The 9,065-nt window shown below is 35.8% G+C and overlaps 2 protein-coding genes across 2 annotated transcripts; one reads left to right on the forward strand and one right to left on the reverse strand.

The window, feature by feature from the left end:
- Nucleotides 1-504: 504 nt before the first annotated feature.
- On the reverse strand, nucleotides 505-3,131 carry LOC139902111 (uncharacterized). The gene is made up of 2 exons (XM_071884767.1): nucleotides 3,046-3,131; nucleotides 505-1,192 (listed from the first exon to the last, which is right to left on the reverse strand). The coding sequence occupies exons 1-2, from the start codon at nucleotides 3,129-3,131 to the stop codon at nucleotides 505-507; spliced, it is 774 nt and encodes a 257-aa protein (XP_071740868.1).
- Nucleotides 3,132-4,656: 1,525 nt separating this feature from the next.
- Nucleotides 4,657-6,675, forward strand: LOC139902112 (uncharacterized). Its single transcript, XM_071884768.1, has one exon. It carries the CDS (start codon nucleotides 4,657-4,659, stop codon nucleotides 6,673-6,675), a length of 2,019 nt encoding a protein of 672 aa, XP_071740869.1.
- Nucleotides 6,676-9,065: the final 2,390 nt, after the last annotated feature.

Genomic DNA, 9,065 nt, shown 5'->3' on the forward strand with positions numbered 1-9,065 from the left:
CTTCTAGGCCTTCAAAAGCGCCACACCTCGGTCTGGTGCGCCGCTCCTGTCAATGAAAAAAAAATTGGCGAGTTTAAATTAAACGGTTTAGAGTCGTTTCAGAAAGGGCGATAGTGGATCACCCTATCTCATGCTTCTATCGAGATGAAATTAATTCGTAGGAGAGCCGTTGACGAGTATGGATACGGAAGCAGACTGAAGACACGATTTAATCCACTTTATCCAACGAGAACCGAATCCCATAAGTATCATAGTATCCATAAGAAATTCCCATTTTACCGAGTCGAAGGCTTTGGAGAAGTAGGCTTTAAATAAAAACGTTTTAGCCTTGTTCCTGATAGCTTCGAACACAGCCTCGTTGAGAACTAACACACCATCCACAATTGATTTCCACCTAAGAAGCAGTCTGCTCATTGCCAATCAGTTTTGGGATAACCTTACTAAGTTGATTAGAGAGCGCTTTTGCAACAATCTTGTAATACCCCCTATCAAGCTGATCGGACGTTAGTCCTCCAATTCCATCAAATCATGTTTTTTAAGAAGTAGAGAAACAAAAGATGCATTACAACCAAAAGAAATCTCACCTCGATCCCAATAGAAACTAATCGCGTTCATCAGGTCTGATTTGATTATACTCCATAATTTTTTTAAAAATTTGAAAGGAAACCCGTCGGGATCTGGGGCTTTTGAAATATCGCATCCCTGAATAGCCGCCCAAATTTCCTGTTCGTTGAACCTTGCCTCAAGATCAGCGGATTCTGAAGAGGAGAGTCTCTGGTTAACAGACTCCATTTTATACTCCATAAGAGAATTCTTATCCTCGAAAATTGCTTTAAAGTAACGATGGACTGCATCCTTAATTACCTCAGGCTCCTCTTCCCACTTACCACTGATAGTTAACCCGCAAATATTATTTTTGGATTTGCATCTTTTGATGAAGGAATGAAAAAACTTCAAGTTTTCTTCGCCGTCAGTAGCCCACTTCACTCGAGCTTTATGCTTCAACATATTCAGTTTCTCGGATTCCTTTTTAGACCATAATCCCCTTACTTCCATCCACTTCATTCGGTCGTCATCCTCTAAATCAGCCGTTTCGGCTTTTTGTTCCCATTTAGCAGATTCTTTTCTACAATCTTGTATTTCACGATCAAGTTTGCCGAAGGTAGATTTACTCCAGTTACATAGCACGATCCTAACAGTTTTCAATTTTTTACAACAGATCAGGTCTGCCCTATTTGACGAAATTGGGATGCTCCTGGTGTCCTAATGATTTTTTTCAGCCTCTTTATGCTCCAACCATATGTCAAAAATTTTGTTGGGCTTGAGCCCAAAATCAATCCACCTGTTTCTTAAGCGTTTTATTATTATTATTATGATACTCTAATTGATAAGGCGATATAGTAATGTTTAGTTTCTTAAGAAACAGTATAAACTTCTAAAAATATTAATTAGTTGGTTTGATTTAGATAAACTGAAATCTCATATCTTATTTTTTCGAAACATTAATGAGAACTAAACATGAAATAACAATAAGTTATAAAAACAAGTCATTTCTCCACCCGAAACACTCTCAAAAGTAGAGAAAGTCATCTCTCTCTATTCGACGGATAAAAAGATTGTTTCCGAGTGGACTTCCGTCCAATAAGTAGGAAATTTTTTTAAAAAAATAGTAAAATAAAATCAAAAAGGAATTGAGACGCCATAAAAATGGTAGATACGAATTTCCATGGATTTTAAATCTTGTCTGAAATTCAATTTAGGCTCTAAACGGCGATGAAAACGCCAATAAATCGACGCTTGTTGTTAACTAAAAATAGAGCAGAAATATAGAGAAAAATTACGTACAAATATATGTCTCTAGAACTTAAGTACATAGAATTTTTTTTTTTTTGTTTTTTTTTTTGTTTTTTGGTAGTGGACTATATAAGATGGTAAAACGTCAAACTTTTAATCACTTCGCAATGGGTGAGAAAAAACCCGTGACCAGCGAGTACCCGATTCGCGATGGACGGGTAAAATCATTAAATCTTACCCGCGGGCACGGGTACGGGTAAAAATTTATACCCGCCAAAGGGTCGCGGCCGGGTCGCGGGTATATACTACCCTTCACGGGTAAAACCCGACCCGTGAATACATGAGACTTTTTCATAATTTACCCACGAATTAATATTTATAATTATTAAATTTAAAAGCTACTCCCTCCGTTTCATTCCAATAGTCCAGTTTTGACTTTTAAGGTCTTTTTTGCACAACTTTGGCCTAAAATAACTTTATTTATATTATATATTATTTGATGAAAGTTACACCAATGAAAAACACATTTTAACATTAATTCATTCATATAAATTTCATCGAATAATATATAACACAAACAAAAATATTTTGAATTAAAGTTTAATACAAAAAGATTTTGAAAAAAGAAAGTTGACTATTGAAATGAGACAGAGAGAGTATTTTACTAGTATTTGAATAATAATTAATAATATTTAAAAATATAATATTATATACAAGTAAAAAACTAAATTTTCACGTCATTATACATATAGCTTGCTTGTACATATATTTTTATAATTAAGTAAAATTAGTTAAATTTTCTAATAAAAAGTTGTATAGTATTATTAGTACCCGCGGGTCACGGGTATCCGCGGGTCATGGGCATGGGCGAAAAGTTTTTACCTGTGGACGAGTAACGAGTCTTAACGTGCAAAAAAGAAACCCGACGGGCGGGTCGCGGGTATATAGAACCCGTACCCGTTACCCGCGGGCGTCATCCCTAATCACTATAAAACAATTGGCACTCTCAACATACCCGTGGTGAAACGGGAGCTTTTAACTACAATAGTTATAGTTATGAACTAAATTAGGAAATCATAATTACCTGGGTGCCTAGGAGACCAACTTAAAATTGTAATTTAAATGAAACATAAATTGATAACTCATAAACCAAGAAAATACATGATACGTGATTAATAAAAGAACCCGTGAAAATATTTAATGTATGGGGAAGGGAACATGGGTTCTTTTCATTCAATAAATGCGACGTACTTCGTCTTATTGAGGGCGAACCCGAGGTCAAGAAAGATGGCGAACGAGGCTTTCAATTTGAGTTCTTTTAAGCTTAAAGATAACATTGACGACTTGGATTACAAAAATGTTATTTAAAACTTGTTTATGGGTCCTAAAGATGGAAGAGATGGCAGTTCATCGAATATCGGGAGAGGAGTTATGTCCGTTGAGACTTTCGCGGCATTTGATGATATGATGACACGTTTGGCCGAGGGGAGCGCGTCAGGCGATGGATCCGTCAGTATGTTATTGTACAAGATAGAGAAATTTGAGTATTCGTTATTTTCGCAAAAAAAAAATAAAAATAAAAAAAATTCAGTCTATGTTTCTGTTATGTGCCCCTCGATTATAATTATAGCGGTTTAGATGATTTCTAATCTCTTTTTTTTATAAAAAATAGATTATTTACTCTCTTATTGCGGATCTTTTGAGATTTTAGTTGTTCGTTTATCGATTTCATCGTGAGCTCTTGTTAGATTTTGTGTTAGTCGAACTCCTATATTTTATTCGTTTTACTTTTGTTAGTTTGTATGTTTAAGAGATTTCATCGTTTTGTTGAATTTCTATATTGAATATACATATTCACAGTTTTGCGCCGAAAAAAATGTACTACCTCCGTCTCTAAATAATTGTCCAATATTCCATTTTGGGATGTCCCAAATTAATTGTCTACTTCCATAAATAGAAAGGAAAGGAGATATTTCATTGGTGGATCTGGAGAGAGAAGATATTTCATTGGTGGAGAAATAAAGTTAGTGGGATTTCCTAAAACTGTGTGTTTTTTGTCTGGGGACAATTAATCTGGGACGGAGGGAGTACCAAACTACCAACACTCTTTTCACACACTATTTCAATCAATTCACACCAATTTAAATAAACTCCCTAGATTACCCTTCAACTACTTTAAACTAGAAAATAACTGAAATAGTAGAAACCATTTGTGTCCGTTTACTATGACTTCTGATCATCAACGGAGACTGAATTCTTCTCATTAATTAGGGTTACTAATCGCATCAGTTCGTTTTCTTCCATGTCTGGTTTCTCTGGCTTACAATAATAAATTCAAAATGCAAGGCCCATTTGATTTAATCAAGGCTTCGTATATTGAAATTAAGTGAATCATCTGATATTGATTCCAATCATTTGAATATAAGAGTGTTTTGATGTATAAACTAAAACCGGAGAAAAGAGAAATAGTGTTCATTATATTTAGTTAAAGGGCTTGACAAAATGTGTGCAGATGAATAAATAGATGAATGAGGAAATTATTAATTATTATTTCATCCGTTTCAATTTAATAATCCTGTTAACGGATGATATGCTCAGCTCATTGGGTTGCCTTATCTGCTAAGTTGTGTCATTTATGGCCTAAGTAATGTTATCTCTTGATGTACCATATCATTTATAGCCCATGTCTTTTAATGTTCCTCATTGTATCTATATATATATCGATTGTATCTTGGATGATCAGATCAATAACAAGTTATCCTTTATTCTCACTGTATTATATAAATAATCATGGTATCAGATGCCATCATCCTTGCACCCTAAATTCTCATCCCACACACTGTTCTATCTTCATCAAATAGCATGGCCAAACCAGGAAAGTTCGACAAAATTTACACCGTTACATCGGTGTCTCATCTAATACCGATCAAACTTGATCTTGCTAAACTCAATTATACGCATTGGAGTACGCTATTTCGCACACACTGTGCCGCTTTCAATGTGGACTGCTTTATCACCGAAGACGAAGGATCATCAAACAACGATCCATCGGACGACGACTCTAAAAAGGCAGATGCAGTTGTCTTAGGGTGGATCTTTCTTACGGTCTCTGAATCCCTACTGGAACGGGTTCTCAATTCACATCCCAAAACTGCTCTTGAGGCATGGGTTTTCTTAAAGAAAATTTTTCATGACAACAAACGCTCGAAAACGATTGAACTAACGGCTGAGCTTCGTTCACTAAATATCGGGGATCAAACTGTCGATATGTACTTTCGAAAAATCGACTCCATCGCTACCATGTTAAGCAACCTTGGATCGAAAATTGAAGATGACGAATTAGTCACTTATGCTATCAATGGTTTGAATGATAAATTCCCTCACGCTATGCATATTATTCTTCATAGTGATCCTTTTCCCAACATTGACGTTGTTCGATCAATGCTCACACTTGAGGAGATGCAATTAAATCGCAAGTCGCGTGTGACCACAGATCAGACAAGCACTCCTTCTGCGCCTACTGCTCTCATTACACAAACCAACACCCGCAACACCGGAACCCCTCGTCCTAACAGTAAATCGAATCAGGTCTGCCGCAATTTCTCTCGTGGGTATTGCCGATTTGCTGATAATTGCCGCTATCTTCATCATACTGGCCGCAACAATACGACTCAACATCAGGGAAACAATCGGACTACCAATGGGAATAATCAATCCCAACTTTTGGGCATTATTGCTGCGCAACAAAACCTCCTGGCCCAACAATTTTATCGACCAACTGGACATGCTTACCCATCTCAGCCTAGCTTTCAGGCCCTTAACCCGCTGGCCCACTCGTTCAGTCCTCCAGGCTTTCACAATCCTGGACCCACATCATTGTATCCGGCCCAACAGGCCCCGGTCTACGATCCACAAGCCAATTATGTCGGCCAGCCTGCCCCTTCTGCTGCTATTGGGCCGCGTCTCAACACTCAGGTCCAACCAAATACTCAGCAACCTTTACTTCATGGGTTTAATACCGGACAAACAAGTCAAGAAACTCTCCTGCCACATGCTTTTAGTACTCTAAATCTTCCGGATTATGGTTCTTCGGGATGGAACATGGACACAGGTGCGACTACTCATCTTACCTCTAGCATTGAAAATTTGAGTACCATATTTAATCATTGCATGTACCCTTCGGTCGCTGTTGGTGATGGGAATTCCATTCCCGTTATCAACACCGGTAAATGCGTGTTACCCAGTAGTCATCGACCCCTTCACCTTAATAACGTCCTTGTAACACCCAATATTGTAAAAAATCTTATTTCTGTTCGTTGTTTTACTCGTGATAATAAAGTATCCGTTAGTTTTGATGAATTTGGTTTTTCTGTGAAGGACTACTTGACTCGCCGCCTTCTGCTCCGATGTGACAGCACCGGAGATCTTTATCCTTTCACGACATCTACATCTACTCATCGTGCTCTCCTCACCACTCCTTCTACTTGGCACCAACGCCTCGGGCATCCCAACACTGATGTTTTTCGTCGTCTTATTTCTAATAATTCTATAATTTGTAATAATGTGAAGTCCCCCGTGCTTTGCCATGCTTGCCAACTTGGGAAGCACGTGCGACTTCCCTTTAGTAGTTCTACTTCTACTGTTACATCTTTGTTTGATATCATTCACTCGGATTTATGGACCTCACCTGTACTGAGTCTAAGTGGTTTTAAATATTATGTTATTTTCTTAGATCACTATTCGCATTACCTGTGGACTTTTCCTTTGAGTAATAAATCTGATGCTTTTAATAAATTTCTTCAATTTCGTGCATACGTTAAAACCCAATTTAAGTCTGAAATCAAAGCTTTTCAATGCGATCACGGGGGGCGGGGAATTTGATAACACTCCCCTTCATACCCTTTTTCAAACTAACGGCATTCACATCCGTTTTTCTTGCCCTCAAACCTCCCAACAAAACGGAAAATCCGAACGCACGATTCGTACCATTAATAATCTTATTCGTACCCTCCTCTTTCAAGCTTACCTCCCACCGACATTTTGGGCCGAAGCTGAAATGTCCCGTTCATATTGATTATAAACATTCCATATTAATTGATTTCGTCGCGAGGTTTTGACCTCTATATGAGACGTCTTTCAAAGACTGCATTCATTTTTAAAACAACCATAACTTTTATTTTATCGATAAAGGTTTAAAAAGTATTACGTAGATTATCAAATAATGATAATCCAAAATATACCGTTTACACACGACCATTACATAATGGTTTACAATAAGAACATATTACATCAAAAATAAGTTTCTTGAATGCAGTTTTTACATAATATCATACAAGCATGGACTCCAAATATTGTCCTTATTTTAGTATGCAACAGCGGAAGCTCTTAATAATCACCTGAGAATAAACATGCTTAAAACGTCAACAAAAATGTTGGTGAGTTATAGGTTTAACCTATATATTATCAAATCATAATAATTGACCACAAGATTTCATATTTCAATATACATCCCATACATAGAGATAAAATTCATTCATATGGTGAACACCTGGTAACCGACATTAACAAGATGCATATAAGAATATCCCCTATCATTCCGGGAAATCTTTCGGACATGATAAAAACGAATTCGAAGTACTAAAGCATCCGGTACTTTGGATGGTGTTCGTTAGGCCCAATAGATCTATCTTTAGGATTCACGTCAATTAGTAGATCGGTTTACTAATTCTTAGGTTACCAAGCAAAAGGGGCATATTCGGCTTCGATCATTCACCCATATAATGTAGTTTCAATTACTTGTGTCTATTTCGTAAAACATTTATAAAACTGCATGTATTTTTATCTCAAAATATTAGATTTTAAAAGTGGGACTATAATTCACTTTCACAGATTTTTACTTCGTCGGGAAGTAAGACTTGGCCACTGGTCGATTCATGAACCTATAACAAATATGTACATATATATCAAAGTATGTTCAAAATATATTTACAACACTTTTAATACATTTTGATGTTTTAAGTTTATTAAGTCAGTTGTCCTCGTTGGTAACCTACAACTAGTTGTCCACAGTTAGATGTACAGAAATAAATCGATATATATTATCTTGAATCAATCCACGACCCAGTGTATACACGTCTCAGGCTAGATCACAACTCAAAGTATATATATTTTTGGAATTAACCTCAACCCTGTATAGCTAACTCCAACATTACTGCATATAGAGTGTCTATGGTTGTTCCAAATAATATATATACATGGGTCGATATGATATGTCAAAACATTTGCATACGTGTCTATGGTATCCCAAGATTACATAATATATTAGAATACATGTATAATACAATATAAGTTAGCTAGGATATGATTTGAATAGAATTGTTAATATTTCCCGTAGCTACAAAAATCAAAAAATATCCAATCTTGTTTTACCCATAACTTCTTCATTTTAAATTCGTTTTGAGTGAATAAAATTGTTATGGTTTCATATTGAACTCTATTTTATGAATTTAAACAGAAAAAGTATAGGTTTATAGTTGGAAATATAAGTTACAAGTCATTTTTTTAAGAGGTAGTCATTTCAGTCGAAAGAACGACGTCTTGATGACCATTTTGAAAAACATACTTCCACTTTGAGTTTAACCATGATTTTTGGATATAGTTTCATGTTCATAAGAAAAATCATTTTCCCAGAAGAACAACTTTTAAATCAAAGTTTATCATAGTTTTTAATTATCAAACCCAAAACAGCCCGCGGTGTTACTACGACGGCGTATGTCCGGTTTTACGGTGTTTTTCGTGTTTCCAGGTTTTAAATCATTAAGTTAGCATATCATATAGATATATAACATGTGTTTAGTTGATTTTAAAAGTAAAGTTAGAAGGATTAACTTTTGTTTGCGAACAAGTTTAGAATTAACTAAACTATGTTCTTGTGATTTTAAGTTTAAACCTTCGAATAAGATAGCTTTATATGTATGAATCAAATGATTTTATGAACATCATTACTACCTCAAGTTTTGTGGATAAACCTACTGGAAAAGAGACAAATGGATCTAGCTTCAAAGGATCTTGGATGGCTTGAAAGTTCTTGAAGTAGAATCATGACACGAAAACAAGTTCAAGTAAGATTTCCACTCGAAATAAGATTATTATAGTTATAGAAATTGAATCAAAGTTTGAATATGAGTATTACCTTGTATTAGAAAGATATCTTACTGTAAATAAGAAAGATTTCTTGAGGTTGGATGATCACTCTACAAGATTGGAAGTAA

This window comes from Rutidosis leptorrhynchoides, chromosome 3, assembly GCF_046630445.1.
Source record: "Rutidosis leptorrhynchoides isolate AG116_Rl617_1_P2 chromosome 3, CSIRO_AGI_Rlap_v1, whole genome shotgun sequence".
Classification (NCBI taxonomy): Eukaryota; Viridiplantae; Streptophyta; class Magnoliopsida; order Asterales; family Asteraceae; genus Rutidosis; species Rutidosis leptorrhynchoides.

What these genes read in the sequence shown, in the direction of transcription:
- LOC139902111 (XM_071884767.1), bottom strand. Translation starts at nt 3,131, where the DNA reads ATGTTATCTTTAAGCTTAAAAGAACTCAAATTGAAAGCCTCGTTCGCC. An exon ending in TTCGCCCTCAATAAGACGAA is followed by an intron (nt 1,193 to 3,045) that starts GTACGTCGCATT and finishes GAAAACTGTTAG; the next exon opens with GATCGTGCTATGTAACTGGA.
- LOC139902112 (XM_071884768.1), top strand. Translation starts at nt 4,657, where the DNA reads ATGGCCAAACCAGGAAAGTTCGACAAAATTTACACCGTTACATCGGTG.